The sequence below is a fragment of the Corylus avellana genome, chromosome ca3 (assembly GCF_901000735.1).
Source record: "Corylus avellana chromosome ca3, CavTom2PMs-1.0".
NCBI classification, from domain to species: domain Eukaryota; kingdom Viridiplantae; phylum Streptophyta; class Magnoliopsida; order Fagales; family Betulaceae; genus Corylus; species Corylus avellana.
Window position 1 is genome coordinate 19,087,156 of NC_081543.1, and position 16,724 is coordinate 19,103,879.

The 16,724-nt window shown below is 38.4% G+C and overlaps 1 protein-coding gene across 1 annotated transcript in view; it reads right to left on the minus strand.

Moving 5' to 3' along the window:
- The window catches only part of LOC132175726 (uncharacterized), a gene marked incomplete at its 5' end in the record, with an annotated part of 32,672 nt that extends 16,247 nt beyond the window's left edge, over positions 1 to 16,425 (minus strand). Inside the window, 12 exon segments of the mRNA XM_059587753.1 lie at positions 12,021 to 12,078; positions 12,233 to 12,301; positions 13,578 to 13,699; positions 13,775 to 13,890; positions 13,967 to 14,028; positions 14,152 to 14,203; positions 14,323 to 14,407; positions 15,104 to 15,215; positions 15,323 to 15,400; positions 15,900 to 16,075; positions 16,158 to 16,208; positions 16,287 to 16,425. Coding sequence (XP_059443736.1) covers positions 12,021 to 12,078; positions 12,233 to 12,301; positions 13,578 to 13,699; positions 13,775 to 13,890; positions 13,967 to 14,028; positions 14,152 to 14,203; positions 14,323 to 14,407; positions 15,104 to 15,215; positions 15,323 to 15,400; positions 15,900 to 16,075; positions 16,158 to 16,208; positions 16,287 to 16,410 — 1,105 coding nt within the window.
- Positions 16,426 to 16,724: the final 299 nt, after the last annotated feature.

Consider the following 16,724-nt stretch of genomic DNA (forward strand, 5'->3'; position numbering starts at 1 on the left):
AAAAATCGTCATTTATTAGAAATCGCACGTTGTCTCTTAATTCATATGCATGTTCCCAAACAATTTTGGAGTGATGCTGTCCTCACCGCTTGTTATTTAATTAATAGGATGTCCTCCTCGGTCTTAGATGGTACCTCTCCTCATTCTCTTTTATATTCTTCTTCCTCCTCATTCTCCTTGCCATTGAAGGTTTTTGGGTGTGTTTGCTATGTTCATAATTTGGGTCCCGGATTTGATAAGCTTGACCCTCGTGCTACTAAATGTGTCTTCCTTGGGTATTCCACAACCCAAAAGGGATACCGTTGCTATAGTCTGGTTCTTCGACGCTACTTCACTAGTGCCGATATCACATTTGTTGAGTCTCTCCCCTATTTTTCTGCTACTACCTCTTTGGGTGACCCTTCCCTTGAGCCTGATGTCGAGTCTCTTCCGCTGCCTATTCCTCTTCTCTCTGTGCCGGTCTCTCCTTCTCCTCCGGTCTCGCTACCTCACCACCAACCTGCTCAACTCCAAGTTTATCAACGCCGACTTCGACCATCAGCTCCTGCACCGCCATCATCATCCTTATCGTCTCCAGATCCGCTGCCTCCACATCCATCCGACCACTTGCCTATTGCCCTACGGAAAGGTACACGTTCTTGCACTACCCAACATCCTATTAGTCAGTTTGTCTCCACTCGTTCTTTATCCCCTACATTTTCTTGCTTTATTTCCCATCTCTCTCCTGTTTCTATTCCTAAGACAGTGCAGGCTGCAATATCTGACTCTGGTTGGAGGCAAGCTATGGAATTGGAAATGAAGGCCTTGCATCACAATGGGACATGGGAGCTTGTTCCCTTACCACCTAATAAGAAAACTGTGGGTTGCAAATGGGTCTACACAGTTAAGTTTCATCCTGATGGTTCGGTTGAAAGATTGAAAGCTCGGTTGGTTGCTAAGGGCTATACGCAAACGTATGGTATTGATTATGATGACACTTTTTCTCCTGTAGCCAAAATTTCATCCATTCGTGTTCTTATTTCCATGGCTACTAATCTTGATTGGCCCTTGTTCCAATTGGATGTCAAAAATGCCTTTCTCCATGGGGATTTGAGTGAAGAAGTTTATATGGAGCAACCACCTGGGTTTGTCGCTCAGGGGGAGTCTCAGGGCTATGTTTGTAAATTAAGAAAGGCATTGTATGGTCTCAAGCAATCACCGCGGGCATGGTTTGGAAAGTTCTCTGAAGCGGTACTGAAGTTTGGTCTGCAGAGATGTCAGACAGACATTCAGTATTCCACTTACATACTAGTGCTGGCTATATTCTCCTTGTGGTATATGTAGATGACATTGTCATTACTGGGGATGATTCAGGAGGCATTGCCCGATTAAAACAATTCCGACAGGATCAATTTCATACAAAGGATTTGGGCAAACTTCGATATTTTCTAGGCATTGAAGTTGCTAGATCTCGAACAGGTATCAACTTGTCCCAGAGAAAGTATGCACTTGACTTATTAGAAGAGACAGGTCTTTTGGGTTCTCGGCCAGTTGATGTTCCAATGGATCCAAATAAGAAATTACTAAAGGATGAAGGTGAATTATTTGAAGATCCCGGCAGATATCGTCGTCTAGTTGGGAAGTTGAACTATCTTACTATCACCAGGCCAGATATTTCATATGCCGTTAGTGTTGTCAGTCAATTCTTGGAGGCTCCTCGGGTTTCACATTGGGAAGCTGTTACTCGGATTATTCGTTATGTAAAGAGACAACCTGGTCTAGGAATATTGTATAGACCAAATGGACATCTTAGGGTAGAAGGTTTTACTGATGCAGATTGGGCAGGTTCTCCTTCAGATAGACGGTCTACTACAGGGTATTGCACATTCTTTGGTGGTAATCTTGTAACTTGGAAGAGTAAGAAACAGACAGTGGTGGCACGATCTAGTGCTGAAGCAGAGTACAGGGCAATGGCTCATACGACTACTGAGTTGACATGGTTACAACATTTCCTTCAGGAGATTGGCTTCTCGACTACTACTCCTATCCCATTATCTTGTGATAACCAGGCTGCCATACATATTGCATCTAACCCGGTTTTTCATGAAAGGACTAAACACATTGAGGTTGATTGTCATTTCATCCGAGACAAGATACTCAATGGAAACATATCTACAGTATTTGTGAAGTCTGGAGACCAATTAGCTGATATGTTTACAAAGTCTTTATGTCGTAACCGGTTAGAGTTTATTTGTTCCAAGCTGGGCTTAAATGATATATATGCTCCAGCTTGAGGGGGAGTGTTAGAAGAATGTAGAAGAATGTGTTAGAAGAATGTAGAAGAATGTATTAGGGTATGAGGGCAATTTGGTCATTTATGTATTCTCAAAGCTTATATATAATATGTGTGAGGTAGGCTATGTATCTTTGAATAGCCTCCTCTTTTCTCTATACTCTAAAACCTCTCAACAAGATACTTATCCAGACTCTTGACCGTGAAATGCAAGGAGGGGAATTATTTGTCATTGTCTCACTGGTGAAGCCCCAAGTGGAGGCTATGACCTTACCACCAGAAATCCACGACTTGCTCCAGGAATTCCATCATGTTCTTGAAGAGCCCCTGTAAATTCCACCTTCCTGGATTTTTGACAACAAAATTCCATTAAAAGATGACACTGTAGCAGTTAACGTGAGACCATATCGATACGCTCTCTTTCAAAAAAATGAGATAGAGCGGCAAGTGATGGAGATGCTAACCACAAGGCTAATCCGGCCTAGCACAAGTCCTTTTTCATCACAATTTTATTGGTTAAAAAAAAGGACGGATTGTGGAGGTTTTGTATGGACTACCAGGAGTTAAATGCGGTAACCATTAAAGATCGATTTCTAATTCCTATGGTGAATGACTGTTAAGTGCCAAAATATTCATATTTTAGCCCTTAAACTTATATGTGTTCATTCCTTAGTATTGTTAGTTTGTGCTATTTTACTTTCCTTTTGTATTTTCTTTGTTTTATAGGTCTTTGGAAGAAAACAAAGCATTCCTAGAAGTATCGGGCTTAAAGGACAAAATTTGGGAAAAAACTAGAAGATTTGAAACAAGCAAAAGTATTCTGGTAGTGCGATTAATCGCAGGAGACCTGCAATCGAGCGCACTTTCAAGAGGTCCACACGAGCGAGAGCATGGCGTGCGCTCGTTCGCACAAGAGAAGACTCAATCGCATTGCGATCGAGTGCAGAAGACAAACAATCGATCACAGAGGTGCGATCGAGCACACACGGGATGCAATCGAGCGCACCCGTGCGCTGGAGAATTCCAAAAGCTGCAGCCAGACTCCCTTTGCTTTCCATATTAGGGTTTTTCTAGTCCTAGTTGCACTAGGACTAAACCCTACGAGTTTACTAGGATATCTAGGTTTTCTAAAGTATTCTTAAGCCTATAAATAGACCTTTAAACCTTGAGAATAATCGTTCTTTAATAGACACAACTTTGGGGAGAGGAATTGGAGGATACTTCTAGGAGCGATTTTCGGTTCTTTCTTTCCCTTTTCTTTTTAGTTTTATTTTAATTATGTGTAACTAACTCTTAAGAAATGCTAGATTGAAGCTCTAATTATGTTTATTTAATATTTCAATATTGGCGCCTTTGTGATAATCATATTGTGTTGCTTAACTTGATTAATTCCTATTTTCTTTAATTCCTCATATGTATGTGATTGGCCATTATATGCATGTGGTATTGATTAGTTAATTAAATCAATTTGGATGATCGAGGCCTAGGTTTAAGAAAAGTAACAAAAAAAATCCACACTGGGTTCTTGGGTTAATAAACATGAGGAACCGAGAGTAGACACCCATGCCCTAAGCCTCATGTGTTTGTCAATTTTCACATATTTATGCTTTCTTAAAGAACAACTTAATAGACGCCCATGCTAAATCATTTAAGAAAGAAAAGAATTAGAGTAGACACCCATGCCTAATTCGTTGCTTAGAGAAATCAATAGCTTAAGGAATAGACACTCATACCCTTAGGTTGGCAAACATTAAGTATTCATAATATGATTGGATCATTGGCATATTGTTATATTATCTAAGTATGATTAGTGGTGGATATCAAAGTTCTACCTTTACCTTATCTTTATCTTTATTTCTTTTCCTTAGTATCAATATCAATCTCGTGACAATTTTGGTATTTTAATTACTTCTAAAACAAAATCAACAATCGCCGTGGGATCGATCTCGTACTTGTTGCACTATACTATCATTTGATCTTGTACACTTGCGAGTAAAACGTACAATTATTTGCCTATTAATTTGGGTAGATATTTGCACAAGAAGTTTTTGGCGCCGTTGCTGGGGATTGTTTGATTTTGTTTGCAATTTTTTTTCCTTAGTTTATTTTTGTTTTAATTTCTTTTTCTGTTTTTCTAGTTTTTTCGCAGTTTCTGTTCTGCCTCCTGAGGTGCGCTCGAGCGTCCATTCCAGGGCGATCGAGCGCACCAGTGCAATCGAGCACACCAGTGCAATCGAGTGCACTAGCAAGTACGATCGATCGCACATCCGGACAGCAGCACAGAATCTGTTATAATTACAAATCTGACTTTTTTTTTTCTTTTCTTTTCATGCAGGGTCAGTTAAGTTTGCATCTTCGTAAGTTTTATTTTTATTTTTTTTTTTCTTTTTACTTTTTGTTAATTTATTTTTAATTTCACACATGTGGGGAGGCATTCCGACGCCCCATGGATCATGTTCATTATGCCATGACCCTTATCACCATATTAGACAATGTTCTTCAATAAGACAAATTTCCAACAAAATTTTTGGGCATAAGAACACATCATTCTCTAGCTGGGGAACGACCGCTATTTTGATTCATGTAACCCGACATGGCGCCAACAGTCCAATCTCTCATGGCAAGCTCAAGCTCCCGGAATTCATGCCCCACAATCTCATGGACTGCAACATTAATCATATTAGCAATTCTATGATTATGCATATTCCTCTCAATCAGCTTCACAACAGCAATATCAGGCTGAACCACCTCCTCTTGAGTTTTCTAAAAATACATTAGCTATGATCAGTTCAACAATTGAGGAGATGAAGAACTCTCATTTGAAATCAGTTAAAAGGACGGAGGCCCACTGTACACAAGGAACAGATTTTCTCAAAAAAGAAGAGCCCCAAAGTCAGTCGGTTACCACTCTTTATGAACATTATATGGAGGAAGAGAGTATTTGCTATCATGAAGAGGAGCCATCTCCACAGTTCTATGATCATTCCTATTCCTATCTTAGCCCCAGTCTGCGGCAATCCATTTTCAAGATAGAAGCTTATGAAGAGGAGCCATCTCCCATCAATTGGTCTCAACATTATCATGAAGAGGAGCTATCTCCAATCAATTGGCCTCAACAATTCCAAGAAGAACCACCTCCTCCAAAAAGGTCTGCCTTAGAAGAAGCACATGCCAGCTTAGAAGAAATAATATCAACTTCTCTTAGCCAAATGGAGGAAAGAAATCGATCATTTGAAAGGAGGAAAAACTCTCGCCTGCAATCATTTGAAAGGATGGAGGCTCATCTCAAGCAAATATCAGATATCCTCGAAGAAGAAGAGTGTCAAGGTTAGTTGGTGGTCAATCCTAGTGAGCACTACATGGAGGAAGAGTACACCTACTATCATGAGCAAGCTATCACATTGAGGTGTGAAAAGGTGGTTGAAAATCAAGTGAAAGAGGGGAAGGTGGAGCAAACTGAAGTTCCACAGGAATCACATCAGGAAAAAGAAGAGAGCATTGAGACTTCTTCAACATTAGGTCTTATTCCTGAAACACCAAGAGGCTAGAAGAGAAGTCTGTTAGAGCTACCACGAGTAAATTGAAGACATCAAGATAGAAAAGCTCCCTGAGTTTTCTTCTTACTTTATTCCAGTTCATGATTCCCCATCGGATCATAAACTGTTTGAGAAAACTCAAAGTGGTCATCCCCAATCTATAGACATTTGGAATCACCTTAAACAGAAAAGATTTATTCCCTTTGGTGCAAGAGAAGGAAAGACTGGTGCTTCAAATTTAAAGTGCCACAGTCTGACTGAAGATGTTAAATTTAGCACTCATGGGAGGCACCCCACAGCATACCCTTTTTATTTTGTTTGTTTGTTTCCTTTGTATTTTTTGTTTTCCTTTGTTACTTTAGTATTTTGCAGGGACAAGTGTGCTTCAATTCAAGTTTGAAGGTGTGTTATGAGCCACACTATTCCAAACAGTTCATCAATCTCTCGGGTAAATTCTTTCTATGTTATACACAAATTGGAGACAATGTATAATTTAAGTTTAGGGGTATGAGAGACATTTTTACACACTTTGTCTCACTTTTGAAAAAGAACAAAATAAGCATGTTCATGTTGTCTTAAAATTTTGGTTGATCTTAAAAATTGTGATTTGATTCTCAGTCGTGAGCTTAAAATTTTGAATACATGATTTGATGATAAAGTTTTTCAGTTGGTTACTTGCTTAGGACAGTTGAGAATTCACAAGTTTGATCTAATCTTACACAAGCACATTAGCACATAATTTGTGGGGTATGACATAAAAGTCTGATGTGTGTGTTTCTACGTCTTGAGTGAAACTGGATGATCTATTAGATGGATACTTTCGCATATATATATATATATATATATATATATATATGTGTGTGTGTGTGTGTGTGTGTGTGTGTGTGTGATAAAAAAATAAATAAAATAAAATAAAAAATCATTGATAAGATTTTCACTAAGTAACTGGACATTTTGCCTCAAAGTATTGAGTGTTCATGTCAAAAGGTGAAGAATTTTGATTTGGTTAATGTCATGGCTAGTTTGATTTCGTAACCTTTTTGACTCGAGTTAGTAAGTCCTAGGGGTATCTCTACACCTAATGTCCTAAATCCACCTGGTTTGGGAGTTATTAAGTTAACACTCATTACATGAGTCAATTAGAAAGTTTAAGGGAACCAAACACTGCACAGCTTGACCAAGAAGAAAAAGAAAATGAAAAGTTATACCATAGTTATTCATTTTAATGAGAATTTTAATGAACTTTGAGATATTGAAGCAGTGCACATTGAAAATAATTGGAAGCTTCATATTTGTGTGCTAATCCACTTTACACTGTTTCGAACTTGTGATGCCTTAGCCTATCTTTTGTAAGTGATTAGACTTTAAATTTTCAATTTATTGTGAAGACGGAGTTTATCTTTTTAAGCTTGCTAATGAATGAAAATCATACTTTTGAGTGACACTTTAATTTTTGAATAACATGAACTCTTGCATAATGTTTGTGGGTAACATTCCTAGAAAACCCTCATGAGACTTCACTCGTCCTTTAGGGAATGCCTAGAGGTTTAAAAGGCTTGTCGCATATATTAAATGCAATCGTATATCCCACGAAAGATGGATTTATCTTTTAGTTTTCTGTTTTTCCATTTTGTTAGTTTCGTATTGCTAAGGGACTACCATTATGTAAGTTTGAGGGTGTGTTAAGTGCTAAAATATTCATATTTTAGCCCCTAAACTTATATGTGTTAATTCCTTAGTGCTGTTAGTTTGTGCTATTTTACTTCCCTTTTGTATTTTCTTTGTTTTATAGGTGTTTGGAAGAAAATAAAGCATTCGTGGAAGTATCGAGCTTAAAGGAAAAAAATTTGGGAAAAAGCTAGAAAATTTGAAACAAACAAAAGTATTCTGATAGTGCGATTGATCGCAGGGCACACTCCTAGAGAGGTCTAGACGAGCGAGTGCAAGGCATGCGCTTGTTCGCACAAGAGAAGAATCGATTGCATTGCGATCGAGCACACACGGGATGCGATCGAGCGCACCCGTGCGCTGGAAAATTCCAGAAGCTGCAGCCAGACTCTGCTTTCCATATTTTTCTAGTCCTAGTTGCACTAGGACTAAACTCGACAAGTTTACTAGGGTTTCTAGGTTTTCTAGAGTATTCCTAAGCCTATAAATAGACCTCTAAACCTTGAGAATAATCGTCCTTGAATAGACATAACTTTGAGGGGAGGAATTGGAGACTACTTCTAGGAGCGGTTTTCGGTTTTTTCTTTCCCTTTTCTTTTTAGTTTTATTTTAATTATGTATTACTAACTCTTGAGGAGGGCTAGATTGAAACCCTAATTATATTTATTTAATATTTCAATATTAGCGCATTTGTGATAATCATATTGTGTTGTTTAACTTGATTAATTCATGTTTTCTTGAATTCCTCGTATCTATGAGATTGGCCATTATATGCATGTGGTATGGATTAGTTAATTTAATTAATTAAATCAATTTGGATGATCGAGTCCTAGGTTTAATAAGAGTAACAAAAGAAATCCACACTGTGTTCTTGGATTAATAAACATGGGGAACCGGGAGTAGACACCCATGCCCTAAGCCTCATGCGTTCGTCGAGTTTCACAGATTTATGCTTTCTTAAAGAACAACTTAGTAGACATCCATGCTAAATCCTTTAAGAAAGAAAAGAATTAAAGTAAACACCCACGCCTAATTCGTTGCTTAGGGAAATCAATTGCTTAAGGAGTAGACATTCATACCTTTAGGTTAGCAAACATTAAGTATTCATAATATGATTGGATCATTGGCATATTGTTATATTATCTAAGTATGATTAGTAGTGGATATCAAAGCCTTACATTTACCTTATCTTTATCTTTATTTCTTTTCCTTAGTATCAATATCAATTTCGTGACAATTTTGGTATTTTAACTACTTCTAAAACAAAATCAACAATCTCCGTGAGATCGATCTCGTACTTATTGCACTATACTATTGTTTGATCTTGTGCACTTGCGAGTAAAACGTAAAATTATTTGCCTATTAATTTAAGTAGATATTTGCACAACAATGACATGTTAGATGAACTCCATGGTGCAGTCCATTTCACTATGTTTGACTTACAAGCAGGCTACCACCAAATCCGAGTTCAACCGGAAGATATACATAAGGCAGCCTTTCAAACCCATAGTGGTCACTATGAGTATGTGGTGATGCCATTTGGCCTATGCAATGCACCATCCACATTCCAGGCAGCCATGAATGAGGTATTTCGACCTTATTTACGGAAATTTCTTTTGGTGTTCTTTGACGACATACTCATATTTAGCAAATGTTGGAATGAGCATGTAGATCTACGTAAAATTTTTGAGATATTAAGTACTCAAAAAATTCTTTGTGAAGCCCTCCAAATATTTGGGGCTCTTGAAAGTGGATTATTTGGGGCATATAATTTCTCAGGAAGGGGTAAGGGTTGATAATCGCAAGATTGATGCTATGCAATCTTGGCTGCCACCGAAGACAGTCACAGAGCTGCGTGGTTTTTTAGGCCTTAGGGGCTATTGTCGCAAGTTTGTGTGAAATTATGGAGTTATTGCTGCCCCATTAACAGACTTGTTGAAGAAGAGAAATTTTGGGTGGAACCCGAAGGCCAATGCTGCAATTGAGACCTTAAAAACGGCCATGGTGACAACGCCAGTCTTGCTGCTACCTGATTTTTCTAACAAATTTATTGTGCAGACAGATGCATTAGACTACGGAATTGGAGCAATCTTGAGCCAAAATGGGCGACCCATTGCATATTTGAGCAAGGCTCTTGGACCCTCTAAACGAGCATGGTCAATCTACTCCAAAGAGATGCTAGCTATCATGGAGGAAATCCGAGCGTGGCGACCATCTTTGCTGGGCAACAAATTCCAGATACAAACGGACCAAAAAAGCCTCAAGTTCCTCTTGGAACAGCGCATCGTCACCCCCAAGCATTAGAAATGGGTGTCCAAGTTGGTGGGTTTCGATTATGAAATCATTTATCGGCCAGGCCACTCCAACGCAGCAGCTGACGCTATGTCGCAGATGCCACATAGCCCACTCTTAATTTCCATAACCGCTCCAGCTATTGACGGCATTTCAGGTCCACATTTCTGCTTATGGGAGGAATTAAAACAGATCAACGTGGCTGATCCTTATCTGATTGCACTTCACCAAAAGCTACAAGCGCAACCAGAGTTAATGACTAACTATAAGGTACGAGATGGGTTACTATTTTTTAAAGGTCGCATTCTCATTCCTCCTAAGTCACTCCTCAAGCACGAGATTTTTCATGAGTTTCATGCTTCCAAGTTGGCAGGCCATTCAAGTATCTTGCGAACTCTAAAAAGATTAGCCCAGAATTTTTTTTGGGAAGCCATGAAGACAGACATCCAGGATTGTCTCTGAATGTGATGTTTGCCAAAGAAATAAAATTGAAGCTCGTTCCCCAGTTGGGCTTCTTCAGCCCCTAGCAATTCCTAATCAAGTTTGGGAGGATGTCAGTTTAGATTTTATAGATGGGTTGCCTTTGTCGGCGGGTAAAAATTCCATCTTGGTTGTTGTTGACCGCTTAACAAAGTATGGGCATTTCTTTGCATTAAGTCATCCATACTCAGCTAAGAAAGTTGCAGAAATTTTTGTTTCTGGGGTGATGAAACTCCATGGCGTACCCCGTTCTATTGTGAGTGATAGAGACCCAATTTTTCTTAGCTCATTTTGGATGGAGTTTTTCAAACTTCAAGATACATCATTGAAAATGAGCTGAGCTTATCACCCACAAACCAATGGGCAAACTGAAGTTGTCAACTGCTGCATCGAACAGTACTTAAGATGTTTCACCAGCTTCCACTGGTATAATACCAGCTTCCACGCATCAACAAGGACAACCCCTTTCCAAGCATTGTATGGCCAAGCAACACCTCGTTTGGTCAATTATTTGGTAGAGACATCCCCAGTCAGCAAAGTGGATAACAATTTGCAGAATCGTGATGAGTTACTACGAGACTTGAAGTCTAATCTGCACAATTCCAACAACCGCATGAAGCAATATGCTGATGCCAAACGTCGCGAAGTGAAATTCCACATGGGTGATTGGGTATTCTTGAAACTACAGCCCTATCGTCAGCAAAGTGTATTCCGCAGAGCTCATCAAAAACTTGCCAACAAGTTTTTCGGTCCATTCCAAGTGATAGGGGAAGTTGGCTCGGTTGCATATAGGCTGGCCCTGCCTGAGGAGTCCAAAATCCATACTGTGTTTCATGTTTCTCTCAAGAAGAAGATAGGTGACGTTTCTAACATCTCAACCACACTACCTCCCTTCTCTGAAGACATGGGTCCAATTACCAAGCCTCTACACATACTCAATTATCGCTGGGTCAAAAAAGGAACTGAGTTTTTTATTGAAGTTTTGGTCCAATGGAAGCATCTTGCTCCAGAAGATGCCACATGGGAAGACACAAAGCAACTCCAGCAGCAGCTCTCATCTATTAACCAAGCAACTCCAGCAGCAGCTCTCATCTATTAACCTTGCGGACAAGGCTAATCTTCAAAGGGGGGGGTGAATGATAGATTGCCACGAAGGACCCAACACTCTCACCATCCTAATCCACATTATCTGGCAGTAGAAGGAGAAGACGTGCCAATCATACAGGATTCGGTCATGGAGTAAAAGCTAAAGGAGACGTGGGGCAATGTGGGGCAACATGGGGCAGCATGACAGTAAAAGGGGAAGTGGTTATGGCACGTTGCAGCATGGTAGTGGAATGGGAAGTGGTTATGTCATGTGGGTGATTGTTACGTTACGTGAGTAGATAAGTATTATGTTCAGGTGGTTATGTTTTAGTGGACAATCTATTATGTTATGTGGGTAGTCGTGTGTGAGCAGAAGTCGTGTGTGAGTCTAGTATAAGACAATGATCGCCATGGGTTATAAAAATTGTAATCAAACATTTGTCTTTGTGGTTTGTCTCCAACCCTTAATTGGAGTTCATTATCTATCATATATCTATCTATTTCTGTTCAAATTATCGTGGAGTCCTATCAACTTCCTTAAGTTAAAAAGGTTTTGGTGTCTGAGCAAAATAATACCATTAAGATTTTCAAGAACATTATCTGATAATGTTTACAATGTTTACAGTAAAAAATTATAGAAATATTGCCATTCATATCCAATACTAACAAATATTCCAGGGGCTGACCTGTTTTGGGGTGTACACAGAATGGTGCTTTTAGCAAATGGTTCATGTGTTTTGAAACCTAAAAAGTGAGCAGATACGCCAAATGAGAAGACTACTATAGCATGTCAGATATAAAAGGTTTACTTGTGTAAGGAGTATATAATTCCTCATCTATGTTGATATACGATCCTGAGAAGAATGTAAACTTAAAACAAGAATGGCATTACACAAACCTCCATATCAATTCTAGGATAGGTAAAAGAGAATACAATCTCTTCAACACACCTTCGCAGCCCTTGTGCCTGAAACAAGTAAAGAGGTAAAACAAAATTAAGTTCCACTAAAATTAAATCACACTTTACTAGATTAGAGAATTTCATGCCACAGGCTTTCTATGGACCCATCATCACCTTTGTCACAATTGTATTCATCCTAAGCTTTCCAATATTCAGCTGTTCAAACCCCTGTTATTGCCTATTTGCTATACATTGCATGGATGGCACTCAGCAACCAGTACTAGACATTATCTACATCTTCCTTAATTTCTTCATTCCTATCAAAGATTGCATCAATAAAGGTTCTGTCTAAGTTGGCCTAATTATAACTAGAAAACAGATCACTATGGTACTGATAAAATTTGAAGCACACAGTTGTAGAAAAAAGAGGCAATCTACTAATTGTATTATAAATGGATTTAAAGTGTTAACCCACCCATAAGTACAAAGGAAATATACAAAAGGAAACATCTAACTAGAAGAAGCAAAAAGAACAAGTGACTATAACTAATCAACAAAGGAAGAATATAACCAACTGTCCACATATACAAAGATTTGAAGAATAAAGATAAAATCTCATATATCGTCTTTTCCTGGTCCTCAAAACTTGTCATTCATTTCCCACAATAAACACCATAAAAGGCACATAGACACCATCTTCCACATTGCAGTATTCCTTGAACTGCTAGAGGTTCACAAATAGGCAAATAGATCGACTACACATCTAGGTTTAACCCAGTACAACCAAAACAACTGAAAAAGGTAATCCAAATGGCATAAGCCGCGTCACAAGGAAGAAGGTGATCAACAAACTCTCCATTCCTCTTACACATGCAACATCTATCCATCATGATGGCGTGCCACTTCCTAAGATTATCCATGGTGAGGATCTTACCTAGAGCCGCCAACCATGTGAAAAAGGCCGCCCTCAAAGGAACCTGAGTCCGCCACACACTCTTCCAAGGAAAGCGGCACCATTTAGTACAAGTCAATGAACAATAGAAGGATTTGACCTTAAACAACTATGCTGATATCAGCTCTATTAAATTGTTTTAAGCAATTGTTGTCTACATTATTAGAATGCAACGATGTCATTCCATGGGAATGATAAATAAAAAAACAAAAATTGGCAGAAAAATCTGCTATTCCAATCTATTGCATCTGGATGCCTTATACAAAGTTATAGACCAGTATACATATTAGTTCTCTTCTACTATTCATGCTAGCATGTGTAGCACTGATATCCAATTTTTATTACAAGGTCCTAGAGAGAGACAATTGTGCGACACTGGAGATATCATACCTTCAGTCTTCCCGATTGCAATATATGTTTTAGTTGCTGCCATCTGACAACATTAGTGTCTTCTTTTGAAATGGAGGATCGCTTGTTCTCCTGCCACTTCCCCCGAAGTTCAGAAGTAATAGCTGCAAAGAAAACTTCATGTGAAATACTTAACTACGGGCATAGAATATTTTATACGTAACAGAAAAAATTTATACATTCATCAGGAATCATCTCTAAGATCTTCTCATATCGCTCCTCAGCTGAAAATAGTTTTTGACTTAAAAGCAATTTCGACTCAAAGAAATCCTTGAGAACTTCAGTATATGATCTCCTGCAGAGACGGAATATGCCTTAGGAGAGGAAATAACGGGCTCAGAAGTTGAAATTCAATATATATTAACACTTACGCAAGGAAGGGATGCAGAGCAAGACCCGTAAAAGACACCATTTTAAGACTATTTTCATTTCCCTGAACAGAGTACAGAAAAAACTATTCTTCATACCATAAAATATATTCCAAATTCAAAAGTTCTTTAAAATCATAATATACTACAAACATATTCAAAAGTTTTTTAACATCGTAATATACTACCTTGTAGACACGGAAATATTCCGCAATAGATGCCCTCTGTTCATTTGTCAACCTGCAGGAGTAAAGGCAGTACAGTTTTGAATCCTTGAGTGTCATGACATGAGTACGGAATTTGAAATATATATATATATATATATATATATATATATATTCAACTACTTATTGTATAACCTCCTTGCTTTCCCATCACAAACCCAGCAATGAACACCACGTCGACCACTAAATACCCAGAGAATATGATTAAAACCAAAATCATCTGCAAAAGAGGATTGAAAGCCAGGTGTAAGGGTCTGTAAAACCATACAAGTAGGAATGGAGATGATAAAAATCAATTAACATAAAGCTCCAACATTGCCAGATAAGTAGTGCAGAGATACGAGGCATGTTTGAGATCTGAAACTTGTACCGGCTCATATGCTTTGTCTAACAAAAAACTATTTTACAAAACTTAAAATACCAATGGGAATAAGATTCCAAACAAGTGCTCATTAGTGTTAGTGGAAATTATAGCAATGGGAATAACATTCCAAACAAGTCTTCTATTTCTGGACTCCTAATCACAGACTCTCCACCTAATAACACTTTGTGCAGTCACAATTACAATTCACTGCCTCCACCCTTTTTACACCAACAGGACTTTTATCTCTTCTTCAAGGGCATCAGGCTTGTTTACCATTTGAGCCTCAACTAGCCTTTTTCTAGGAATATCATCAAACTAATAGTGTACAGTTTTAAGTGCAACCACCAACTTTTATTTTCACTCAGAACATAACAAAACCCCTTCAAATTCACCATTAATATGTGCTAAGAAGTCCCTCTAGTTGTGTTCATTTAAACACAATCCCGGTAAGATCTAATACCCAATAAATTACTCAAAATAATATATTAGATGCCAATTAGTCTTTCTTCTTCTGTTTGCTTGGGTGAAGGAGAAAAGCAAATATCACCCTACCTCTGAGAGAAGTATCAATCACTTTGATAGCAACTGTCATTAGAGGCCAGCAGTCCAAGCAAACATCAGCTCCTGAGCAGCAGTATCTAACATCATCGTAATCCGTAATATCCTGCAGAAAAAAGTGTAAGCCAAACACATCAAACAAGCAATCCCTCATGGTCAAACTTTCAGTTAAATTGTGACTATTTTAGTGGCTTTAAAAGTTGATTAACTTACAATATCAAAAACAAGCTCCCTCTCCACCGGAGTGAAAACATTATCACCAGTTTGTGCATATGCATGCCTCTTTGCAGGCTGCAGCATAATAAAGATCTTTTCTTTAAAAAAACAATAATAATCAAGAAAAAAAAAAAAAAAAGAATAGGGCTGAGAAGCACAACAGTCGAAATTCACAAGAAACCAAGAATAGGAACCTTGGCATTCAATTCCAGTCTCTGATATGCTTAAAAAAAAAAAAGTACTCGATATGGATTCTGTGATTGTGCATACAAGTAACCAGCTCAACTCATTACATGCATTACAAGAAAATTGGGAAAACTAACATGGCAAGTATGTATCAAAAGAAATAGTTTTTATCTTCGGTTAGAACAAAATGTACTAGATAGAACAAAATCAGCTAATACATTCACTAGCATCATCTTCAAAATAAAAGCATGTATTGAACAAAGTTAAAAAATTCAAGTTTAAGTGTGAGGACAACTACACGTCTACAAGTTATGTCAATCAAGCAATCACTGTTAATGAAAACACGAATCGAATCATCATCGTAAGAGTGGTCTAATAGAAATCTTACATCCACACTGTACACAGGCCCGATATCGATTTTAAACGGACACTTCTCTTTGATAGAATTTTCAAGTTCAGATGCACTGTTGAAAGACTGGTAGCGCAGATAAATATCATTATCCAGCGTGTACGAAAACTCTCTTCGACTGAAGTAGGACTGGTCACAGGCAGGATGCTTCCCATCTACACAGCAATCAAGCACATATTCAACACAGGAACAAATATCAATTTCTAAGCAGGCACACACACACACACACGGCTTTACCGTTTCCATAGGACATCCATTTGAATATATCTGCGTGAGGGAAAAGCTTTCCTGCCACAAAGAAAAGCAACAAAATGAGTTAGCGAATCCAAGCAAATTCAAATTTAGATTCAATGCATACAATTATACCGTAATAGACTTTGAGATAGTTGGCGTTAAATTCGTCAGGAACAGAGTTCCGTTCACGGCCTTCAGGTTCACACTCATCAATTACCATGTCTTCGCTTCCATTTCCGATCTCCTCTCTGGTCATGGTTGTGTGCTGAGCCTATTTTCCGATAAACAAAACAAAAATCGTTTCAGATCTCAGCGGAATCAACTAGGTAAAGAAACAAAATGGATGTAATTAATCTCACAAAAGTAGGGGTGTCAAGGCGGTTACGGTTAGCAGTTATTGGCAATAACCGCTAACCGTAACCGCCTTAGCGGTTAATAAATTTCACTAACCGCTAGAGGTTAGTGGTTAACCGCCAGTTAGCGGTTAATGAAATAGATAACCGCCCGTTATCTATTTCATTGGAAGAGCATTTGGCGTACTAAGGTGCCTATGCGAGTGGCTTTTTTTGG